Source organism: Oncorhynchus gorbuscha, linkage group LG12, assembly GCF_021184085.1.
Source record: "Oncorhynchus gorbuscha isolate QuinsamMale2020 ecotype Even-year linkage group LG12, OgorEven_v1.0, whole genome shotgun sequence".
Taxonomy (NCBI): Eukaryota; Metazoa; Chordata; class Actinopteri; order Salmoniformes; family Salmonidae; genus Oncorhynchus; species Oncorhynchus gorbuscha.
In genome coordinates this window covers 19,366,957-19,392,980 of record NC_060184.1, presented here as the reverse complement: position 1 = coordinate 19,392,980, position 26,024 = coordinate 19,366,957, and the positions used below count along the sequence as shown (strand labels likewise).

At 46.4% G+C, this 26,024-nt stretch overlaps 1 protein-coding gene across 2 annotated transcripts in view; it reads left to right on the top strand.

Moving 5' to 3' along the window:
• Window positions 1–26,024, top strand: part of LOC123990662 (transcription regulator protein BACH2-like) — a 118,188-nt gene that overhangs the window by 84,992 nt on the left and 7,172 nt on the right. For both annotated transcript variants that reach the window (XM_046291389.1, XM_046291390.1), the window contains exons 3-4: window positions 415–1,992; window positions 24,024–24,230. In XM_046291389.1, coding sequence (XP_046147345.1) covers window positions 415–1,992; window positions 24,024–24,230 — 1,785 coding nt within the window. The remainder of the gene's footprint in view (window positions 1–414; window positions 1,993–24,023; window positions 24,231–26,024) is intronic.

The following is a 26,024-nucleotide window of genomic DNA, read 5'->3' as shown; positions in this document are numbered from 1 at the left end:
GCTGCAATCCATATGGTCCTATGGTCTATATGCAGTCTGTGATGACAACAAAGGCTTCCTGTACATCAACACAACACAACACAGGGGTGGGTGGGAGCCGACGGGGAAGGTGATAGGTCACCGCAGGGCAGACAGACTGTGGTAGCCCAGTGAAATGTCACCATGTCAAAAGGGTTTTTGCAATGAAAACGGGCTGGACACCCAAGCTGCCGCCTGCCAACCAGCCAAGCACCACTGGGTTTTATTTGCTGGCTTTTTACAATGTTAGGTGCTGACCCGATAAAATATTAACTTAGTACTTTACAGTGTTTGTTTGTGGTCATTAGAGCTGTCGGGTTGTCTCACCACACTCCAAGGGCTCAGAACAATGGCAGTGCTGATGGTAATGCTGCCAATTTCCCTGTTTTTTCGCAGGTCACTGCCAGGGGATTCGCCCCATTGTTGCAGTTTGCCTACACTGCTAAGCTGTTACTCAGCAGAGACAACATCCAGGAGGTCATCCGCTGTGGCAAATTCCTGCGCGTGCACAACCTGGAGGACTCGTGCTTTCGCTTCCTGGAGGCCCAGCTCCGCAGTGAGGAGGATGGCCTGCTGCTGTGCCACAAGGTGGCGCCGGCCAAGGGCAACCACAAGACCGAGGACGAGAACATGCAGTCTGAGACAACAACAAAGGCAGCCTCCCCCCAGGCACGCCGGCGCTCTGAAGCCCTTTCCTCCTTGCGGCGCGCCCCGGACAAGGACCGGCTACCCGTGGCGGTGCCCAGTGACTTCAGCAACGTACGACTGGACTTCGACAGACACGGAGCATCCGACCTCCCCCGCTGCCCCAAATACAGGAAATACCAGTGGGCCTGCAACAAGCACAATAACGACACCTCCTCACACACCAGTACCTCAGGTTTACCAAGCACATTATTATTAAAGGAGACCAGCGGTGGCATCAGCGGCGGGGCGGTCCGGGACCAGAGCATGTCGCCGGTGGCAGACATCAAAGTGGAGCCGCGGGCAGAGGAAGAGGCCATCTCGCTGTGCCTGTCAGGGGACGAGCAGGGCGGCCTGGACAAGGAGACAGGCATGGAGATGGACAGTGTCCAAGTGTTGTCCGCCTCCTCCGCCAAGAGGAGCAAGTCCCCCACCTGCCTCCGCGCCTTCTTCAAAAAAGGAGCAGACCTGCCGGGTCTGCCCAACGTGTCGCAGCAGCTATTTGCCAACAGACTCGCCAGCGTCTGCCCCCAAGACAAAGGAACCACTCTGGAAGATCACAAAACAAAAGACTTCAGGCCTCTCAATGCTGGGGAGCTGGGCCTGTCTGTTACATCCCTGAAGGAGGTAGACGGCTCCCCTCTGAGGCTCTCGTCGCTGAATGCCACCTCCTGCGACGGCGTCTGCAAACAGGAAGTGGAGCTGGACCGCCGCAGTGTCATCTTTTCCTCCTCAGGGGCATGTGACCGTCTGGGCTCCCCTGCGCATTCCTACCCTGGCGGGAGCTCTTTAGAGATGGAGCTCTCGGAGCACACGTCAATGGGCCTGTGGGCTGGTGCCAGCCAGTCCCTTCCCAGCTCCCAGACCTACTCCCCGAGCAGTGCCCCCTCCCTCGCCTCCGCTACCACCGAGCCCCCGCCGGTCCTTTGTCGCCCGCTGCCAAACACCAGCTGCCCAGTGCCAATCAAGGTGTGCTCGCGCTCGCCGCCCTCTGAGACCCGCACACGGACCTCCAGCTCCTGCTCCTCCTACTCCTACGCGGAGGATGGGAGCGGTGGCTCACCCTGCAGCCTGCCCCAGTTTGAGTTCTCCTCCTCGCCGTGCTCCAACGTGGCGCTCCGCCTCGCCGCCGACCAGCAGGAACAGGGCGTGATGGGGGGGGACACCCTCTTCAACCAGGTTCGCCCCAAGATCAAGTGCGAGCAATCATACGGCACCAACTCCAGTGACGAGTCGGGATCGTTCTCCGAGGGTGACAGCGAGTCGTGCCGAGTCGATCAAGGGCGAGAGGTGAGTCACTTTGACACTTCTCTTCTCTCATGACGTACACAATGCCTCGTACTCTCAGTCTCACCTTGGTGACTAATCATCATCATCTCACATCTCACACAGAGATCTTATTAAATGACAACCATACAGTGCATATACATTTTTCTAATTCATTATTTTACACAGTATAATATAACAGCACTGGTAAACCATGGCTGACCAACTCCCTGACCAAAATTGCTGACCTTTATCCCATCATAAAAAGGTTCATCTCCATTCTAGTGGAGATGAACCATTCTAATTTCTAATTCTTTGGGGACCTAGCTCTCCAGGTCTGCATTAATAGTCATTAGATTAGATCATCATGTAATTGAAGCGGGAGTATTTTCACTAAAAGATTTACAGCACACCATGAACAGAACAGGGGCAAAGATGTGCTTTGATATTATTCATATGTTTTACACACTGCTGGAGATCTGTGTAATGAGACTGAATAAGAGAGATAGTCAGAATCAAGCGAACAATCTAGAGCAATCTGAGTGCACGCACACCCACAGACACACTCCCGAGGAGGTGGTGGTTGTGTCGAGGGCTGTGATTGGTTGATCCTGTGGACGGGGAAGCGCTAGTGTAGTAGGGTTATATGACTGAGATGTAGATGGTCTATTGCGGAGGGGTCAGGACTCTGTCTAGGATCTGAAGGCTTTCTCCTGGGGCTTTATCTCTGTCTCCCTAGCTGTCAGGGCAGTGCAGGCCAACTAGTTCATATTATCCATCCACAAACCTGACATCTCTAATTCATTCCACACAGTCTGCGTATGCTAATTCTCAAGACACCTAGCTGTGCCATGACATTTTTACTGCATTACCAATTAGATTTACAGGTAACTGCCAAAATAATGGAAACACTTGAGTAAATGAGGGATACAACGTATATTGAAAGCAAATGCTTCCACACAGGTGTGGTTCCTGAGTAATTAAGCAATTAACATCCCATCATGCTTAGGGTCATGAATAAAAATGATGGGCAGGCTATTATTTTGTCTACCATGGCTATGCCCCCTTATGATAACAATGCCCCCATCCATAGGGCATGAGTGGCCACCAAATGGTTTGATGAGCATGTAAACCATATGACATGGGCATCTCAGTCACTAGATCTCAACCCATTTGAACACTTATGGGAGATTCTGGACAGGCGCATGAGACAGCGTTTCCACCACCTAGGAATGGGCGGTATCCACATTTTCATACCATCATAATGTTTCTGTACCTTACCGGAGTGCACGGTATTACCGGAGTGCACACAAGGGCCGCTATTTCAACAACAAAGAAACATTTAGGCAACAGGGATCTTGATCCAGGAGGGGATTGAATGCCTCTGCTGTAACCAAGAAGCTTGATATCTTGATATCTATCCACTTAGATTTTTTTTTTACTGTATTGAAAATTATACTGTCATTATTAAGAATTTTTTAAACATTTATTTTTTATTTATCCTTTGTTTAACTAGGCAAGTCAGTTAAGAACAAATTCTTATTTGCAATAATGGCAACTCCGGCCAACCCCGGACGACGCTGGGCCAATTGTGTGCCGCCCTATGGGACTCCCAATCACGGACGGTTGTGATACAGGCTGGAAATACCCGGCATAAGGTAGAAAGCCTGGTGTAATTTTATCACCCAAAATGGTGTTGCGTCCCTCCAATGGAGTTCCAGACACTTATAGAATCTATGCCAATGATCATTGAAGCTGTTCTGTCTCATGGTGGCCCAAAGCCCTATTAAGACACTTTATGTTGGTGTTTCCTTTATTTTGGCACTTACCTGTACACCTGTACACCTAGGTGAAGGTAGCCTTTGTTGTTTATACACAAATATGGCTTATAGTGTTTGTGACATTTCTAGTGTAGCAACAATTAGATATACACCTACACTAGTTGAAAGTGAAGGTAGGCTATATTATGTTATACACAGACAGAGCATAATAGTATAAGTTTGAGCAAAAGTCTATGTTTGTGATAGTGATAGGACAATAGCAGTGTAATGAAAGAGAATGTAGCTGTTGAAGTCCTTTGGTGGAGGAAGGTCTGCTCTGTGTTGTGTCATAATAGGACTGTAGCCTGGAGCACTGACCGTGCTGCTGACAAGGAAGGATGGCCAATCCCCTAATCCTCCCCTAATCCACCTGGCCAGACGACTGACATCCTCTAGACTGACTTGCAGAACAGACTGACTGTTGTTGTTTACTTTGAGATCAATGAGGATAGATAGAATATAGACTAGTGAAGTGTATAATTATATTCAGGATGAAAACTGTTTTGTTCCATCAAAAAGAAAATGTAATATCCACTACCGGTCAAAAGTTTTAGAACACCAACTCATACCTTGACACAACACAACTGATTGGCTCAAACACATTAAGAAGGAAATAGATTCCACTAATTCACTTTTAAGAAGGCACACCTATTAATTTAAATGCATTCCAGGTGACTACCTCATGAAGCTGGTTGAGAGAATGCCAAGAGTGTGCAAAGCTGTCATCAAGGCAAAGGATGGCTATTTGAGTCTCAAAATATTAAATATATTTTGATTTGTTTAACACTTTTTTTTATTTTACTACATGATTCCATATGTGTTATTTCATAGTTTTGATGTCTTCACTATTATTCTACAATGTAGAAAATAGTACAAATAAAGGAAAACCCTTGAATAATTAGGTGTTCTAAAATGTTTGACCGGTAGTGTATATATATTTTTTATTCATCCAGAATACCTCTGATGCCTCTTCAATTTCAGCATGAAATTATTGCATCTGTAGCATTTTGTTTTGTTGTAGGCAGACTTATTTTATCTTTAGACTGTCCGCTTCTGAGTCTGACACCGTGAGAGAGAGAGAGAGAGAGAGAGAGAGAGAGAGAGAGAGAGAGAGAGAGAGAGAGAGAGAGAGAGAGAGAGAGAGAGAGAGAGAGAGAGAGAGAGAGAGAGAGAAAATGGTGTGTTGCCATGGTGATCAGATTCACAGAGCCTAGTCCCCGTTTCACTGGGGTTGGAGCAATTTGGCACGATTGAGCCTCCGACTGTGGAGGAATCCAGTCTTCTTCTGTGGACAAACAGAGAGCGGCAAGATAAACGGCCCCAGCAGTCATGTGTAATTATTACCTTAGAGGCATGGCACCCACACCCAGTGATTTATGAGCCGTTTGAAGGACTGCTTAATGCCCCGGCTGTAAATTATAGACAATAGATTTACAGCAATACAGCTGTCGAGGAAGGACAAAGCAGCCCCTAAAATTACTCTTCAGACATGTCCAGTTCCCTTTGTCATCTTGTGTGAGTCAATGTATGGATATACACTACACTCCATTGTTGATTAGTGGCTCACAATATCCACTGTCAGATCTCTATTGACCCACATGGACTTATATCTGCAAGCATTCCCCTTTACTGTCGCCTGCTGCAGATAATATGTATTATGAATGAGACTAGCTGGCTGTGCTGGGTCACAGATGCTGCTGTGTGTGTGAGAACCTCTCTCTCTCAGTACTGTTTAGTTTAGGACATGGCCTTATGGGTGGAGGCATAGAAGAGCACTTACATAATGAGCCTCAGTGTAGAGCCAAATGCCACCCTGCTCTGCTCCAGCCTTATCTGGTAACAAAAGTGCTACCTCATGCTTCCTGGGGCGCTGTTTTCCTCTTTCCCCCTAGTGAGTTGGCTGTACAAACAAACAGCTAGCTTCCAGGGAGACAGAAGGCTCTGGCTCTCCCTCTGTGTGTTGAAAGAGCAAATGGCAGCCAGGCCGGGTCCCACTCAGGGAGAGATAGCCGAGCAAGCGCCCGGCGCTACTGCTGTTAAAAATAGCTGCAGCCCCAGCACTGGAAACAATGAATTCTGACAAGGAAGGAAGTTGTTAAACTGGAGGCTAATCTGACCGAGAGAGGCGATAGTCATCCAAGGTAGTCTGAGTCACTCAAGGTCTCCTGGCCGCTCCCACCCCGCTACTGAGGTTATGGTGTGACAAATAGCAGACACCACGCTACGCTGGGGTAACTTTTTAACGGCTACAATTTCACACGTTAACTGTGTTCAACTGTTTCCCATCTGGCACATATGACACATATTGAGTCAGTCAATAGGGTCAGGAGAGGATATGCCCATATGTAAACTGAACCAGGGCCTGTAATCATAGAGTCTCAAAGTAGGAGAGCTGATCATGGATCAGTTTTGCCTTTTCAGATCATAATGAATAAGATTGTGTGGACAGGGGGAGCTGATAATAGAGCAGCACCCTTTTTAAATACGGCTCAGTACTCCACCACCACTCAATGTTTTGGGCAGCAGGTAGCCTAGCGGTTACAGCGTTGGGACAGTGACTAAAAGGTCACTAGTTCGAATACCCAAGGTGAGAAAATCTGTCGATGTGCCCTTGAGCAAGGTACTTACCTCTCATTTGCTCCAGAGGTGCCGTACTAACTGCACCTATCCGGTGTATGTGAACAACAGACCATTTTTTGCCCTATAAAACCCAACAAAGGAGAATTTAAGAGCTGAGACATCGCAAAACACAGAGGATCTCGGTGGAAGATCTCTGAGCTGTTTCCACAAAACATCGGTCTCTCTCTCTCCCTTGTGTAGGCGTTGAGCTCAATGACACATCGTCTAGTCACAGTACACTGCAAACATTGATCTGAGAGCGAGGTGGGAGTGATAGGGAAGTCGTGTTGATATATTGGCAGCACAATGTTTCCTATCTCACCACCAAACATTAACCCAGTGACTCACACAGGAAGTACTGTACACAGACCTAAATATCACTCCTGTTTTTTCGACAGTCAAAAAGTACCTTTCTCCACTCTTGAAATGATGCATCTGTGGTCAAAATATTATTTGGCATACAGTGTAAACCACAATATAGTGATTTGGTGCAGCCTTTTGCCTTATGCCAACTGTATTTGAAAAAGTCATTAGTATGTTATGGATGGCTCTTTGTGAGAGGAAACGGTGACACTTTTTATTTGTCTATTGAAGTGACTTTTATTTGTCCATTGAATCAAATCACATTTATTTATATAGCCCTTCTTACATCAACTGAAATCTCAAAGTGCTGTACAGAAACCCAGCCTAAACCCCAAACAACAAGCAATGCAGGTGTAGAAGCACGGTGGCTATGAAATCCTCCCTAGTAAGGCCAAAACCTAGGAAGAAACCTAGAGAGGAATCAGGCTATGAGGGGTGGCCAGTCCTCTTCTGGCTGTGCCGGGTGTTCAAATGTTCATGGTCAAATAATAATAATCACAGTAGTTGTTGAGGGTGTAGAAAGTCAGCACCACAGGAGTAAATGTCAGTTGGCTTTTCATAGCCGATCATTAAGAGTATCTCTACAGCTCCTGCTGTCTCTAGAGAGTTGAAAACAGCGGTCTGGGGCAAATAGCACATCCGGTGAACAGGTCAGGGTTCCATAGCCGCAGGCAGAACAGTTGAAACTGGAGCAGCAGCATGGCCAGGTGAACAGGGGACAGCAAGGAGTCATCATGCCAGGTAGTCCTGAGGCATGGTCCTAGGGCTCAGGTCCTCCGAGAGAGAGAAAGAGAGAATTAGAGAGAGCATACTTAAATTCACACAGGACACCAGATAAGACAGGAGAAGTACTCCAAATATAACAGACTGACCCTAGCCCCCCGACACATAAACTACTGCAGCATAAATACTGGAGGCTGAGACAGCAGGGGTCAGGAGACACTGTGGCACCATCCGATGATACCCCCGGACAGGGCCAAACAGACAGAATATAACCCCACCCACTTTGCCAAAGCACAGCCCCCACACCACTAGAGGGATATATTCAACCACCAACTTACCATCCTGAGACAAGGCCGAGTATAGCCAACAAAGATCTCTGCCACGGCACAACCCAAGGGGGGGCGCCAACCCAGACAGGAAGATCACGTCAGTGACTCAACCCAGTCAAGTGATGCACGCCTCCTAGGGACGGCTTGGAAGAGCACCAGTAAGCCAGTGACTCAGCCCCTGTAATAGGGTTAAAGGCAAAGAATCCCATTGGAGAGAGAGGAACCAGCCAGGCAGAGACAGCAAGGGCGGTTCGTTGCTCCAGATCCTTTCCGTTCACTTTTACACTCCTTGGCCAGACTACACTCAATCATATGACCTACTGAAGAGATGAGTCTTCAGTAAAGACTTAAAGGTTGAGACCGAGTCTGTGTCTCTCACATGGGGAGGCAGACCATTCCTTAAAAATTGAGCTCTATAGGAGAAAGCCCTGCCTCCAGCTGTTTGCTGAGAAATTCTAGGGACAATTAGGAGGCCTGCGTCTTGTGACCATAGCGTACGTGTAGGTATGTACGGCAGGACCAAATCGGAAAGATAGGTAGGAGCAGGCCCATGTAATGCTTTGTAGGTTAGCAGTAAAACCTTGAAATCAGCTCTTGCCTTAACAGGAAGTCAGTGTAGGCAAGCTAGCACTGGAGTAGTATGATCAACTTTTTTGGTTCTAGTCAGGATTTTAGCAGCCGTATTTAGCACTAACTGAAGTTTAATTAGTCCTTTATCCGGGTAGCCGGAAAGTAGGGCATTGCAGTAATCTAACCTATAAGTAACAAAAGCATGGATTAATTTTTCTGCATAATATTTGGACAGAAAGTTTCTGATTTTTGCAATGTTACATAGATGGAAAAAGCTGTCCTTGAAACAGTCTTGATATGTTCGTCAAAAGACGGATCAGGGTCCAGAGTAACGCCGAGGTCCTTCACAGTTTTATTTGAGACGACTGTACAACCATCAAGATTAATTGTCAGATTCAACAGAAGATCTCTTTGTTTCTTGGGACCTAGAACAAGCCTCTCTGTTTTGTCCGAGTTTAAAAGTAGAACGTTTGCAGCCATCCACTTCCTTATGTCTGAAACACAGGCTTCTAGCGAGGGCAATTTTGTGGATTCACCATGTTTCATTGAAATGTACAGCTCTGTGTCATCCGCATAGCAGTGAAAGTTAACATTATGTTTTCGAATGACATCCCCAAGAGGTAAAATATATAGTGAAAACAATAGTGGTCCTAAAACGGAAACTCTTCTGGCTGTGCCGGGTGTTCAAATGTTCATGGTCAAATAATAATAATCACAGTAGTTGTTGAGGGTGTAGAAAGTCAGCACCACAGGAGTAAATGTCAGTTGGCTTTTCATAGCCGATCATTAAGAGTATCTCTACAGCTCCTGCTGTCTCTAGAGAGTTGAAAACAGCGGTCTGGGGCAAATAGCACATCCGGTGAACAGGTCAGGGTTCCATAGCCGCAGGCAGAACAGTTGAAACTGGAGCAGCAGCATGGCCAGGTGAACAGGGGACAGCAAGGAGTCATCATGCCAGGTAGTCCTGAGGCATGGTCCTAGGGCTCAGGTCCTCCGAGAGAGAGAAAGAGAGAATTAGAGAGAGCATACTTAAATTCACACAGGACACCAGATAAGACAGGAGAAGTACTCCAAATATAACAGACTGACCCTAGCCCCTCGACACATAAACTACTGCAGCATAAATACTGGAGGCTGAGACAGCAGGGGTCAGGAGACACTGTGGCACCATCCGATGATACCCCCGGACAGGGCCAAACAGACAGAATATAACCCCACCCACTTTGCCAAAGCACAGCCCCCACACCACTAGAGGGATATATTCAACCACCAACTTACCATCCTGAGACAAGGCCGAGTATAGCCAACAAAGATCTCTGCCACGGCACAACCCAAGGGGGGGCGCCAACCCAGACAGGAAGATCACGTCAGTGACTCAACCCAGTCAAGTGATGCACGCCTCCTAGGGACGGCTTGGAAGAGCACCAGTAAGCCAGTGACTCAGCCCCTGTAATAGGGTTAAAGGCAGAGAATCCCATTGGAGAGAGAGGAACCAGCCAGGCAGAGACAGCAAGGGCGGTTCGTTGCTCCAGATCCTTTCCGTTCACTTTCACACTCCTTGGCCAGACTACACTCAATCATATGACCTACTGAAGAGATGAGTCTTCAGTAAAGACTTAAAGGTTGAGACCGAGTCTGTGTCTCTCACATGGGTAGGCAGACCATTCCTTAAAAATTGAGCTCTATAGGAGAAAGCCCTGCCTCCAGCTGTTTGCTGAGAAATTCTAGGGACAATTAGGAGGCCTGCGTCTTGTGACCATAGCGTACGTGTAGGTATGTACGGCAGGACCAAATCGGAAAGATAGGTAGGAGCAGGCCCATGTAATGCTTTGTAGGTTAGCAGTAAAACCTTGAAATCAGCTCTTGCCTTAACAGGAAGTCAGTGTAGGCAAGCTAGCACTGGAGTAGTATGATCAACTTTTTTGGTTCTAGTCAGGATTTTAGCAGCCGTATTTAGCACTAACTGAAGTTTAATTAGTCCTTTATCCGGGTAGCCGGAAAGTAGGGCATTGCAGTAATCTAACCTATAAGTAACAAAAGCATGGATTAATTTTTCTGCATAATATTTGGACAGAAAGTTTCTGATTTTTGCAATGTTACATAGATGGAAAAAGCTGTCCTTGAAACAGTCTTGATATGTTCGTCAAAAGACGGATCAGGGTCCAGAGTAACGCCGAGGTCCTTCACAGTTTTATTTGAGACGACTGTACAACCATCAAGATTAATTGTCAGATTCAACAGAAGATCTCTTTGTTTCTTGGGACCTAGAACAAGCCTCTCTGTTTTGTCCGAGTTTAAAAGTAGAACGTTTGCAGCCATCCACTTCCTTATGTCTGAAACACAGGCTTCTAGCGAGGGCAATTTTGTGGATTCACCATGTTTCATTGAAATGTACAGCTCTGTGTCATCCGCATAGCAGTGAAAGTTAACATTATGTTTTCGAATGACATCCCCAAGAGGTAAAATATATAGTGAAAACAATAGTGGTCCTAAAACGGAAACTTAGTTGATATGTCAGAGGACAAACCATTCACAGAGACAAACTGATATCTTTCCGACAGATAAGATCTAAACCAGGCCAGAACTTGTCCGTGTAGACCAATTTGGGTTTCCAATCTCGAGGACAGATGCAGAGCCTCGGTCTGATGCCATTAAAAGGTAATTTACCACCTTCACAAGTGCAGTCTCAGTGCTATGATGGGGTCCAAAACCAGACTGAAGCATTTCGTATACATTGTTTGTGTCACACCCTGACCAAACCAAATAGAGACATAAAAGGCTCTCTAAGGTCAGGGTGGGCATTCTATGTTCTGTTTTCTAGGTTTGTGTATTTCTATGTTTTTGCCGGTATGGTTCTCAATCAGGGACAGCTGTCTATCGTTGTCTCTGATTGGGAATCATACTTAGGCAGCCCTTTTCCCTTTTGTCTTTGTGGGAAGTTATCTTTGTTAGGGGTACTATAGCCCCTGTAAGCGGCACAGTCGTTTTTGTTATTTCTTGTTTTGTTGGTGACATTTTAACAAATAAAATAAAATGTACGCTCACCACGCTGCACCGTGGTCTCATTCCGATGAAGGCCGTGACAGTTTGTCTTCAGGAAGGCAGTGAGTTGCTGCGCAACAGCTTTTTCTAAAATATTTGAGAGGAATGGAAGATTCGATATAGGCCGATAGTTTTTTATATTTTCTGGGTCAAGAGGCTTTATTACTGCCACTTTTAGTGAGTTTGGTACACATCCGGTGGATAGAGAGCCGTGTATTATGTTCAACATAGGAGGGCCAAGCACAGGAAGCAGCTCTTTAAGTAGTTTAGTTGTAATAAGGTCCAGTATGCAGCTTGAAGGTTTAGAGGCCATGCTTATTTTCATCATTTACATCATACATTTAAGTCATTTAGCAGACGCTCTTATCCAGAGCGACTTACAAATTGGTGCATTCACTTATTCATTTATGGTTAACGAGATGTGGTGTGGTCACAACAACATACAGGAACTCAAGTCCTTCTGTTCACCTGATTTAGAATTCGTCACAATCAAATGTCGACTGCATTATCTACCAAGGGAATTCTCTTCGATTATAATCACAGCCGTATATATTCCACCCCCAAGCAGACACATCGATGGCTTGAACTTTATTTGACTCTTATTATTGTGTCAAGAGATATAGTACTAAAACACTTGAGTGTCTCTCTGCCAGCAGAGTTGTGCCGACTCAGGACAACTGAGCTTTGGAGGAATACACAGATTTAAATCGGAGTCTGTAATTTGCTTTCTAATGATCATGATCTTTTCCTCAAAGAAGTTCATGAATTTATTACTGCTGAAGTGAAAGCCATCCTCTCTTGGGGAATGCTGCTTTTTAGTTAGCTTTGCGACAGTATCAAAAATACATTTTGGATTGTTCTTATTTTCCTCAATTAAATTGGAAAAATAGGATGATCGAGCAGCAGTGAGGGCTCTTCGATACTGCATGATACTGTCCTTCCAAGCTAGTCGGAAGACTTCCAGTTTGGTGTGGCGCCATTTCCGTTCCAATTTTCTGGAAGCTTGCTTCAGAGCTCTGGTATTTTCAGTATACCAGGGAGCTAGTTTACTGCATGTAGGGTATTCCGCAAGGTTAAATTGAGTTCCTCAGTTAGGTGGTTAACTGATTTTTGTCCTCTGGCGTCATTGGGTAGGCAGAGGGAGTCTGGAAGAGGGAGTCTGGAAGGGCATAAACAAATCTTTGGGTTGTCTGAGAATGTATAGCACGACTTTTGATGCTCCTTGGTTGGGGTCTGAGCAGATTATTTGTTGCAATTGCAAACGTATTAAAATGGTGGTCTGATAGTTCAGGATTATGGGGAAAAACATTAAGATCCACAACATTTATTCCATGGGACAAAACTAGGTCCAGAGTATGACAGTGAGTAGGTCCGGAGACATGTTGGACAAAACCCACTGGGTCGATGATGGCTCCGAAAGCCTTTTGGAGTGGGTCTGTAGACTTTGAAATTTGAATATCTGTTATGACTACAAGGTCCGATAGGAACTCAGTTAGGAACGCTGTATATGGCTCAGGAGGCCTGTAAACAGTAGCTATAAAAAGTGATTGGGTAGGGTGCATAGATTTCATGTCTTTTGAGCTTCTAGTCGAAAACATCGGGTTTTTTGTCAATTGAAATTTGCTATTGTAAATGTTAGCAACACCTCTGCCTTTGCGGGCTACACGGGGGATATGGTCACTAGTGTAACCAGGAGGTGAGGCCTCATTTAACACAGTAAATTCATCAGGCTTAAGCCATGTTTCAGTCAGGCCAATCACATAAAGATTTTGATCAGTGATTAGTTTATTGCCTATAAGTGCCTTTGAAGTGAGGGATCTAACATTAAGTAGCCTGATATTGAGATGTGAGGTATCACGATCTCTTTCAATAATGGCAGGAATGGAGGAGGTCTTTATTCTAGTGAGATTGCTAAGGCGAGCAATGCCATGTTTAGTTTTGCCCAACCTAGGTCGAGGCACAGACAGTCTCAATGGGGTTAGCTGAGCTGACTACACTGACTGTGCTAGTGGCAGACTCCACTAAGCTGTCAGGCTGGCTAATAGTGTCATGTTTGTCATTTATTGTCATGTCTTGTCCCTGTGCTCCCCATGCTATTCGTTTCCCTCTGCTGGTCTTGTTTGGTTCTATCCCTCTCTCTCCCCCTCCCTCTCTCACTCTCTCGCTCTCTCTTCTCTCTGTCGTTCCGTTCCTGCTCCCAGCTGTTCCTATTCCCCTAATCATCATTTAGTCTTCCCACACCTGTTCCCGATCCTTTCCCCTGATTAGAGTCCCTATTTATTCCTTTGTGATCCGTTCCTGTGCCGTCGGTTCCTTGTATTGTATTCACCATGCTGTGATTGCGTTTCGCCCTGTCCTGTCGTGTTTTTGCCGTGATTGTGTATCACCCTGTCCTGTCGTGTTTTGTGCCTTCATCAGACGCTGCGTGTGAGCAGGTGTCTCAGTCGACTACGGCCTGCGCCTACCAAAAGCGACCTGCAGTCTGTGGCCGCTTCTCCAGTTGTTTTTCCCTCTACAAATCTAGAGGATTTCAGTTATTCCGTTTTGAACATTAATAAACTCTGTTTCTGTTAAGTCGCGTTTGGGTCCTCTTTCACCTGCATGACAGAAGGAACCGACCAAGGAATGGACCCAGCGACTTCAGACGCTCGTTACACTGCCGTCGAGATCCAAGGAGCCATGCTCGGCAGACACGAGCAGGAATTGTCTGCTGCTCGCCATGCCGTGGAGAACCTGGCCGCTCAGGTTTCCGACCTCTCTGGACAGTTCCAGAGTCTACGTCTCGTGCCACCTGTTACTCCCTGGCCTGCCGAGCCTCCAGAACCCAGGGTTAATAACCCACCTTGCTACTCCGGGCAGCCCACTGAGTGCCGCTCCTTTCTCACGCAGTGTGAGATTGTGTTCTCTCTCCAACCCCACACATACTCTAGAGAGAGAGCTCGGGTTGCTTACGTCATTTCACTCCTTACTGGCCGGGCTCGAGAATGGGGCACAGCTATCTGGGAGGCAAGGGCTGATTGCTCTAACAGATTCCAGAACTTTAAAGAGGAGATGATTCGGGTTTTTGACCGTTCAGTTTTTGGTGGGGAGGCTTCTAGGGCCCTGGCTTCCTTATGCCAAGGTGAACGGTCCATAACGGATTATTCCATTGAGTTTCGCACTCTTGCTGCCTCTAGTGAGTGGAACGAGCCGGCGCTGCTCGCTCGTTTTCTGGAGGGACTCCACGCAGTGGTTAAGGATGAGATTCTCTCCCGGGAGGTTCCTTCAGATGTGGACTCTTTGATTGCTCTCGCCATCCGCATAGAACGACGGGTAGATCTTCGTCACCGGGCTCGTGGAAGAGAGCTCGCATCAACGGTGTTTCCCTGCTCCGCATCGCAACCATCTCCCCCTCTGGCTTTGAGACTGAGCCCATGCAGCTGGGAGGGATTCGCATCTCGAATAAGGAGAGGGAACGGAGGATCACCAACCGCCTGTGCCTCTATTGTGGAGTTGCTGGACATTTTGTTAATTCATGTCCAGTAAAAGCCAGAGCTCATCTGTAAGCGGAGGGCTACAGGTGAGCGCAACTACTCAAGTCTCTCCATCAAAGTCCTGTACTACTTTGTCGGTCCACCTACGCTGGACCGGTTCGGGCGCTACATGTAGTGCCTTGATAGACTCTGGGGCTGAGGGTTGTTTCATGGACGAAGCATGGGTTCGGAAACATGACATTCCTTTCAGAGAGTTAGATAAGCCTACGCCCATGTTCGCCTTAGATGGTAGTCATCTTCCCAGTATCAGATTTGAGACACTACCTTTAACCCTCACAGTATCTGGTAACCACAGTGAGACTATTTTCTTTTTTGATTTTCCGTTCACCGTTTACACCTGTTGTTTTGGGTCATCCCTGGCTAGTATGTCATAATCCTTCTATTAATTGGTCTAGTAATTCTATCCTATCCTGGAACGTTTCTTGTCATGTGAAGTGTTTAATGTCTGCCATCCCTCCCGTTTCTTCTGTCCCTACTTCTCAGGAGGAACCTGGCGATTTGACAGGAGTGCCGGAGGAATATCATGATCTGCGCACGGTCTTCAGTCGGTCCCGAGCCAACTCCCTTCCTCCTCACCGGTCGTATGATTGTAGTATTGATCTCCTTCCGGGGACCACTCCTCCTCGAGGTAGACTATACTCTCTGTCGGCTCCCGAACGTAAGGCTCTCGAGGATTATTTGTCTGTGTCTCTTGACGCCGGTACCATAGTGCCTTCTTCCTCTCCGGCCGGGGCGGGGTTCTTTTTGTTAAGAAGAAGGACGGTACTCTGCGCCCCTGCGTGGATTATCGAGGGCTGAATGACATAACGGTTAAGAATCGTTATCCGCTTCCCCTTATGTCATCAGCCTTCGAGATTCTGCAGGGAGCCAGGTGCTTTACTAAGTTGGACCTTCGTAACGCTTACCATCTCGTGCGCATCAGAGAGGGGGACGAGTGGAAAACGGCGTTTAATACTCCGTTAGGGCATTTTGAGTACCGGGTTCTGCCGTTCGGTCTCGCCAATGCGCCAGCTGTTTTTCAGGCATTAGTTAATGATGTTCTGAGAGACATGCTGAACATTTTTGTTTTTGTCTATCTTGACGATATCCTGATTTTTTCTCCGTCACTCGAGATTCATGTTCAGCACGTTCGACGTGTTCTACAGCGCCTTTTAGAGAATTGTCTCTACGTTAAGGCTGAGAAGTGCTCTTTTCATGTCTCCTCCGTTACTTTTCTCGGTTCCGTTATTTCCGCTGAAGGCATTCAGATGGATTCCGCTAAGGTCCAAGCTGTCAGTGATTGGCCCGTTCCAAGGTCACGTGTCGAGTTGCAGCGCTTTTTAGGTTTCGCTAATTTCTATCGGCGTTTCATTCGTAATTTCGGTCAAGTTGCTGCCCCTCTCACAGCTCTTACTTCTGTCAAGACGTGTTTTAAGTGGTCCGGTTCCGCCCAGGGAGCTTTTGATCTTCTAAAAGAACGTTTTACGTCCGCTCCTATCCTCGTTACTCCTGACGTCACTAGACAATTCATTGTCGAGGTTGACGCTTCAGAGGTAGGCGTGGGAGCCATTCTATCCCAGCGCTTCCAGTCTGACGATAAGGTTCATCCTTGCGCTTATTTTTCTCATCGCCTGTCGCCATCTGAGCGCAACTATGATGTGGGTAACCGTGAACTGCTCGCCATCCGCTTAGCCCTAGGCGAATGGCGACAGTGGTTGGAGGGGGCGACGTTCCTTTTGTCGTTTGGACAGACCATAAGAACCTTGAGTACATCCGTTCTGCCAAACGACTTAATGCCCGTCAAGCTCGTTGGGCGTTGTTTTTCGCTCGTTTCGAGTTTGTGATTTCTTACCGTCCGGGTAGCAAGAACACCAAGCCTGATGCCTTATCCCGTCTGTTTAGTTCTTCTGTGGCTTCTACTGATCCCGAGGGGATTCTTCCTTATGGGCGTGTTGTCGGGTTAACAGTCTGGGGAATTGAAAGACAGGTTAAGCAAGCACTCACGCACACTGCGTCGCTCCGCGCTTGTCCTAGTAACCTCCTTTTTCGTTCCTGTTTCCACTCGTCTGGCCGTTCTTCAGTGGGCTCACTCTGCCAAGTTAGCGGGTCATCCCGGTGTTCGAGGCACTCTTGCGTCTATTCGCCAGCGCTTTTGGTGGCCGACTCAGGAGCGTGACACGCGCCGTTTCGTGGCTGCCTGTTCGGACTGCGCGCAGACTAAGTCGGGTAACTCTCCTCCTGCCGGTCGTCTCAGACCGCTCCCATTCCTTCTCGACCATGGTCTCACATTGCCTTAGACTTCATTACCGGTCTGCCTTTGTCTGCGGGGAAGACTGTGATTCTGACGGTTGTCGATAGGTTCTCTAAGGCGGCACATTTCATTCCCCTCGCTAAACTTCCTTCCGCTAAGGAGACGGCACAAATCATTATTGAGAATGTATTCAGAATTCATGGCCTCCCGTTAGACGCCGTTTCAGACAGAGGTCCGCAATTCACGTCACAGTTTTGGAGGGAGTTCTGTCGTTTGATTGGTGCGTCCGTCAGTCTCTCTTCCGGGTTTCATCCCCAGTCTAACGGTCAAGCAGAGAGGGCCAATCAGACGATTGGTCGCATACTACGCAGCCTTTCTTTCAGAAACCCTGCGTCTTGGGCAGAACAGCTCCCCTGGGCAGAATACGCTCACAATTCGCTTCCTTCGTCTGCTACCGGGTTATCTCCGTTTCAGAGTAGTCTGGGTTACCAGCCTCCTCTGTTCTCATCCCAGCTTGCCGAGTCCAGCGTTCCCTCCGCTCAAGCGTTTGTCCAACGTTGTGAGCGCACCTGGAGGAGGGTGAGGTCTGCACTTTGCCGTTACAGGGCACAGACGGTGAGAGCCGCCAATAAACGCAGGATTAAGAGTCCAAGGTATTGTTGCGGCCAGAGAGTGTGGCTTTCCACTCGCAACCTTCCTCTTACGACAGCTTCTCGTAAGTTGACTCCGCGGTTCATTGGTCCGTTCCGTGTCTCCCAGGTCGTCAATCCTGTCGCTGTGCGACTGCTTCTTCCGCGACATCTTCGTCGCGTCCATCCTGTCTTCCATGTCTCCTGTGTTAAGCCCTTTCTTCGCACCCCCGTTCGTCTTCCCTCTCCCCCTCCCGTCCTTGTCGAGAGCGCACCTATTTACAAGGTACATAAAATTATGGACATGCGTTCTCGGGACGGGGTCACCAATACCTAGTGGATTGGGAGGGTTACGGTCCTGAGGAGAGGAGTTGGGTTCCGTCTCGGGACGTGCTGGACCGTTCGCTCATCGATGATTTCCTCCGTTGCCGCCAGGATTCCTCCTCGAGTGCGCCAGGAGGCGCTCGGTGAGTGGGGGTACTGTCATGTTTGTCATTTATTGTCATGTCTTGTCCCTGTGCTCCCCATGCTATTCGTTTCCCTCTGCTGGTCTTGTTTGGTTCTATCCCTCTCTCTCCCCTCCCTCTCTCACTCTCTCGCTCTCTCTTCTCTCTGTCGTTCCGTTCCTGCTCCCAGCTGTTCCTATTCCCCTAATCATCATTTAGTCTTCCCACACCTGTTCCCGATCCTTTCCCCTGATTAGAGTCCCTATTTATTCCTTTGTGATCCGTTCCTGTGCCGTCGGTTCCTTGTATTGTATTCACCATGCTGTGATTGCGTTTCGCCCTGTCCTGTCGTGTTTTTTGCCGTGATTGTGTATCACCCTGTCCTGTCGTGTTTTGTGCCTTCATCAGACGCTGCGTGTGAGCAGGTGTCTCAGTCGACTACGGCCTGCGCCTACCCGAAGCGACCTGCAGTCTGTGGCCGCTTCTCCAGTTGTTTTCCCCTCTACAAATCTAGAGGATTTCAGTTATTCCGTTTTGAACATTAATAAACTCTGTTTCTGTTAAGTCGCGTTTGGGTCCTCTTTCACCTGCATGACAAATAGCCTGCTGCCTGGCCTGCACCCTATTTCATTGTGGAGCTAGAGGAGTTAGAGCCCTGTCTATGTTGGTAGATAAGAGCACCCCTCCAGCTATGATGGAGTCCGTCACTCCTCAACAGGCCAAGCTTTATCCTGTTTTTGGGTGAGTCCTAGAAAGAGGGCCAATTATCTACACATTCTAACTTTTGGGAGTGGCAGAAATCAGTTTTCAACCAGCAATTGAGTTGAGACTTTGCTGTAGAGCTCATCACTCCCCCTAACTGCGAGGAGGCCAGAGACAATTACTCAATGCCGACACATATTTCTAGCTGATTTACAGGCTGAAGCTATGTTGCGCTTGGTGACCTCTGACTGTTTCATCCTAACATCGTTGGTGCAGTGACTAAGCAAGCTGAAATTAGTGAAACCAGCTGAGATTCATATATAACAAAAGTATTGTAGGTTTTGTTGTTTGTCTTGTGTGCAGCAAGAGTATTGTGTCAGGCTGTTGTTATGATGCCCAATGGGGGGAAGGTCGGTTGCTGTGGCTGGCAGCTGAAATCCAACAGACTCAACATGTCAGCATTAAGGCCACCTGGGACACTGCCACGTTGCCATCTCCTGGGACCTGACATCCTGCAGTAGCAGTACACACAGCCCATCTCTTCACCACAGAGCCTCTCTAACTCATCTGCCATAGGGGGTTCCGGTAATAACTCCTGTTTACGGGAGAACAAGATACTATAAGATACTAAACGAGGCTTTGTAAGGGCATTACCTTCTCCCAGATTTCCATAGGACGCATGATGCTCTCTAATCACATTATAAACCACATGTGATTTATTGCAGGGTTAATCGCTGTCGATCTGGGAGAGTTTTTGTGCGTAAAATTACAAAAATGTATGCACTCACTACTGGATAAGAGCGTCTGCCGTTTTTCCTCTCCTTCCTCCCTCGCGCCCTCCTGGTGGCGTCATTTCACTAAACTAGGGAATGGAGAAGTAGGGTGTATCAACAAGGCTGCTCCAAGAATATTGATATTGCAACATAGTAGCCAACGAGGACGCGGCTCGTGTCATTTATTCCCCTGGGCTAGTCTGCAACATTACTAAAGTGTAAATGTAAAATGTTTATAGAGTCAACATAGAAAGACTTTAGTGTTCACTTTTATATTGATCGTACTTACCAGATAAAGGTCTCTTTTTGATGCAGAGATAGAGCCGCAGTCAAAATAGCAGCACTCTAGAAATCAGGCAGGAGTAACTAATAGTAGACGGTTAGACCTTAAGAATGAATCAGAGTGTGATGGCCATTTTAGTAAATTGCTTCGACTTTCAAAGGAAATTGCTTGGAAAATTGGGATTATTTATTTCCCCAGGGCTTGTGTCAATAGATGAGAAGGGACACCGTAGTAGGTGGCGCTGCATGCCTCTCTCCTGCACAGGACTATGTAGTGTTAAACTCCCTCCCAGGGTTCATCGTGGGTCACCAACCCTGCATGTGAACACTGGCAGTCAGGCTGCACAGAACCCACTGTCATTGTCGGGCCGCCCATGCATCTGAATCCCAGGGCTCTGCCCAGGTCTGGACCTGCAGCCAGCCAGCTGCCGAGCCTCTCTGTGTGTCTGAGGGGAGAGGAAAGTAGAGTAGAGCGGGACAAGACACACAGTGCTGCCCGAGTAACAGATGAGCCCTACTTTTCACCCAGGACCCATTTGGAGCATAATGATCCAGAGACGGTGAGACGGTAGAAGGGAAAAGAGGAGAAGGAAGAATAACGAGGGGGGTTGGGGGCAGTGAGAATTCAGAACATGTTGGGTCTGAATTTATGACTGCTGTCGGAGCTGCAGTCTGTCATCCCAGCCTTGTTACTGGACTGGTTCCCCTGGCGGAGCCATTAAATATATCCTAGATAACCCTCCTGCGCTGCGCTGTGCGCCACTGCCAGGAAGAAGAAAGGAAATAACCTCAAGTTTGCTCGCTGTAGAAAGGTGGTTGGCTGTATGTCCCCGCCTCCCTTCCTCGCCACATCCCTCCCTCCCTTCCTCTTCTACCCTGTCTCATTTAAAGAGCCCCCATCATTATACCAGTGTGGTCACTCCGTAGAACTCTATAACTATCGCCCATCATTACATGGCACTCAGAGGGGTCATAATCACAGACAGTTATCTTCTCTTCGTTTAGATCACACAGAGCAGGCAAGATGTGTTCCATCGCCCTCCCTCTGTAACCACTGCCATGTCCTGGCTAGTAGTGGGAGGGAGCCTGCAGGGCCCAGTGTGGCATTGATTGGCTTGGTCCATTATTTATTTATTCATGTGTTTACATGCACATGAGAAATGGTCTCAACGACTCTCAAAGGACTGAGGGCTTCTAATGAGGAAATTCAAGCTTCTCGCTCTCTCTCTCTCTCTCTCTCTCTGGGATAAATTGACATCTAGATTTGCTTTTCAGCGGAGAGTGATTTCAATGAATAGACCCCTTGCTTTGTCCTCTGAAGTGAAGCACTTACCCCAGGTGATGGGACCATCTGGTACAGAAAGAGCAGTGAGCCGTTTTTTATCTCCTTCCTCCCTCGCTCCCTCCCGGTGGCATCATTTCACTAAACTAAGGAATGGAGAAGTGGAGTGTATCAACGAGGCGGTTCTGAGAATATTGAACCATTTGTATCAACAAGGCTGCTCCAAGAATATTGATATTGCAACATAGTAGCCAACAAGGGGGCGGCTCGTGTAAAAAAAAAAAAATCCCTGGGCTTGCTTGTCTCTGTCTGATGTTATTGTGTTGCTTACATAGAAGTTGCACGTCTCGGTGCTCATTATATATATTTTTAAACTTCCCGAAATCCACACTACAGCTAAATAACTTAGCAATATTTAATGATGTTTTGCCAGCAAGATTGATCTGTTCGAATATCTCATTTTTATTGAGGAAGATGGACAAGCAAGACTGAGTGAGAGGTTGACATGCACTATACCAGAGGAATATAGGTTCCAGGTAGGATTGGGGATGTAGGCAGAGGATGATGATGAAGTAAGCCTACAGCAAGAGGTTAAAAAGTTAGCCCAACTAGGTCATCCTTAATGATTTGCATTATCTCAATTATCATTTTGTCACTGCATGAGAATGCACACTTGTTATAGCCTACAATTTGTATTGCCTAGAAGCCAAAATCAGCACATGGGGAAATGCTCTAAAACCAAATTACACTAGCCTACTGGGCGAATTAATTAAAATATAAATTAGGCCTACAACAATCACAACATATATTTTAATAGCAAAAAACTATATTTTTGTTTCGAATAAGCACCAAAAAGGAGGGCTTCCCCACCTCCCAATTCAATTAACCCTTGGCTATCAGATTACAACAAGGCCGAGTTCAAATGCCAACATCAAATTCAAAGCAAGCAGCTTTGCAGCTTACTGGCAAAACAAACTAGCACTGTCTCTGCACTCTGATTTCTAAAAGAGAGAGAAAAGGCCTCTGCATGGCAGCTGCTCTCCTCCAATACACTTAACAGCCATTGTATTTTAATCAGGATTGGAATGATTTTAGTCAACTTTTTTTGTTTACTTAAAAATGTTGCTCTTGAGCTAGAGTATGGCCACTACCATACCCAACTGACGCCCCTTTTCCCTCCCGTTTGACTTTATTCCAGAGAGGCCGCCAAGAGGAGAGAGAGCAGAGCGGAGGAGAATGGCAGCTCCTCTCATCTTGCCAAGCTCTCTGGCTGTTTTACTCTGGATCTTTGTCATTCCTCCTCTCCTATCTTCCTCTCTGCCATATCTCTTCTCCCCCAAGCTACTCTGCTACAGTTCTCTGGTGCTGAGAGATCTCCCTGGGGTGGATCTGTAGAATCTTAATTTGATCACTCCTTTTTTTGCTGAGAATTTTCCTGCATGTCCATTAATTATAAACCACATAAAAATGTGCATTTCCTGTTGCTGCAGGATTATGTTCTTGCTGTAGCAAACTGGCTCAAATTAAGATCCTATATCTGTATCAAAAGGTTTGCCACTACCTGAGAGAGCAGAAAAATATGGCTATTGATGCTCTGTGGGAGAATGATCACATCCTCCAGGATATTGTCAGCGAATCAATGTAACTAATATGGGGGGAAATTGTATTGTTATTTTGCAATTATAAGGATTTTATTGCAAATGATTTATTTCTCCAGATTAGTGTTGCACTCAGGGCTGGATTAGCTCAGTTGAGGTCTCAACCTTCTACTGATAGTTTGAATGTTAGAATTCACAAGGTGAAATTTCGAAATATTGTTGTGCATCAGCATTTTTACTCTTGATATATCAGTCACTGACAGTCACTCAATTAGCCATGTCAGATAACAATTTTTAGATTGGTAAATCAGTTTAGCCAGCTATCTAAACTTGTAGTAAGGCCGAATACCAGCCAGGGACGCAGGAGACGTGCCCAGGGGACCTGACCTCCAGGGGGCCCCCCATTGATTTTGTTAGTCACTTTTACTCAGATATCATTAACATGGCATAAGTCATGGCAAAATGTGTAGGATTTCAGGAAATGTACTTTCTCTTGCCGTCAAGAGGGGGACAAATTCTCACTTATTGCAGAAGAAAAATCTGTACCCTGCCTTAACGGCCCCCTACGGGCTTGGGCCTGTAAGCCCTTTCATTAATCAGGCCCTCGTTGCACTCTTTGTGACTGTAGGTGTCAAAGAAAGCATGGCTTTGCATGTTTCTTTTGATCTGCAGTCCCTGTGGATTATTGCAGGTAGATAGTATAGATGTTACATATCATGCCCTCTAGATATCACCTGACACCAATATGGATGGGGTTGACAAGTCCCTGCTTGTCCCTCCTTGATCTGTCATGCTGGCACCTTTCCAAGCTAGCAGGGACAGATGGAGAGACACTAGTTTCTTAGATCACCTTGTCCCCCTCTGCCTGAGAATAGGTTTCATGTTCAATATTTGAGGTTCAGAAAGAGTGTTGAAGGCTTACTACACACGTGTTATGGAGGCACAGTCTCTATCTCTAGTCCTGACAGTGGTGCTCTTGTGCCATCTCCTGGTGAAATGTGGCATTCCATGTCTAGTCACCAAACTCCTCTGTTCATTTACTCAATTAAAAAATGTAAGTCAACGCTGTATAAGGTCAGATGTGAAAAGTAATTCTCAATTTCTTTATTGGCAGGTAAAACTTCCTTTCCCTGTTAATCAAATCACAAATCTTCCACGGAACGACTTCCAAATGATGGTAAAAATGCACAAACTGACCTCAGAGCAGCTGGAGTTCATCCACGACATCAGGCGGCGGAGTAAGAACCGCATCGCAGCACAGCGTTGTCGCAAGAGGAAGCTTGACTGCATCATGAACCTGGAGTGTGAGATCAGAAAACTGGTTAGTGTGTCTATAGATCTGCATGACATGTCATCCTCTCAGAGATATCCTGTAAAGGCTACAGTACATAGTATATACAGTAGATCTACTGGCATTCCACATACACATATATACATGCACACACTGTCAGACATCTGCCTCCTTCTTCACACATAGACTATTCTCATTTTCACACATTGCTTTCTTCTTTTTAATCAACTTTTCGATCATACATTTTTTCCCCCTGTGATGGTTCAGTTCACGGGCAGGCAATAATATTGTAAACACATAGATACAGAATCACACTGCTTTCTATAGACCAGGGGTGTCAAACTAATTTTGTCCCAGGGTCCGCATTCGGTCTTCAACGAGGTCCTGATGGTACATTGAGAATGTGTTATATTTCCTTGCGGTAAAAATGTGCAAAAAATGTCCTCTGTCAATAGTTTTGTTATTTTTCTATGCTTCCTGACTGTCTAGCTTTCATTTTGGTGATTGTTAGAGAGCTGGACACAGTCAAGAAACTATATGAATGTAGTTCTATTATAATTTCTACACAGTTTCCATTTAGTTTTTATTAATTTTAAAGTATATTGACTTCTTTTCCCAAAAAAGGACATTCCCAAATATATATATAGAGTACCAGTCAGTTTGTTTGGACAAACCTACTCATTCAAGTTTTATTCTACATTGTAGAATAATAGTTGTTAATAATTTAACTATGAAATAACACATATGGAATCATGTAGTAAACAAAAAAGTGTTAAACAAATCAAAATATATTTGACATTTTTGATTCTTCAAAGTAGCCACCCTTTGCTCTGAGGATAGCTTTCTCTCAACCAGCATCACCTGGAATGGTTTTCCAACAGTCTTGAAGGAGTTCCCACATATGCTGAGCTGGCTACTTTTCCTTCACTCTGCAGTCCAACTCATCCCAAACAATTTTAATTGCAGCACTCCTTTAGTCTCCTTCTTGGTCAAATAGCCCATACACAGCCTGGAGGTGTGTTGGGTCATTGTCCTGTTGAAAATGAAAAGATAGCCCCACTAAGCTCAAACCAGATGAGATGGTGTATTGCTGCAGAATGCTGTGGTAGCCATGCTGGTTAAGTGTGCCTTGAATTCTAAATAAATCACCAACTGTGTCACCAGCAAAGCACCCTCACACCACCTCCTCCATGCAGAGATAATCCGTTCACCTACTCTGAGTCTCACAAAGACACGGCGGTTGGAACCAAGATACTCAAATTTGGACTAATGTCCATTGCTCGGGTTTCTTGGCCTAAGCAAGTCTCTTCTTCTAATTGGTGTCCTTTAGTAGTGGTTTCCTTGCAGAAATTTGACCATGAAGGCCTGATTCACACAGTCTCCTCTTAACAGTTGATGTTGAGATGTGTCTTTTACTTGAACTATGTGAAGCATTTATTTGGGCTGCAATCTGAGGTGCAGTTAACTCTAATGAACTTATCTTCTGCAGCAGAGGTAACTCTGGGACTTCCTTTCCTGTGGCGGTCTTCATGAGAACCAGTTTCATGATAGCGCTTGATGGTCTTTGCGACTGCACTTGAAGAAACTTTCAAAGTTCTTGAAATGTTCTGTATTGGCTGACATTTTCAGGTCTTCGCTTATTTGAGCTGTTCTCGCCATAATATGGACTTGGTCTTTTACCAAATAGGGCTATCTTCTGTATACCACCCCTACCTTGTCACAACACAACTGATAGAAATTCCACAAATGTTTATTTTTTAACAAAGCACACCTGTTAATTGAAAAAAATTGAAAAGTAGGTGTGTCCAAACTTTTGACTGGTTC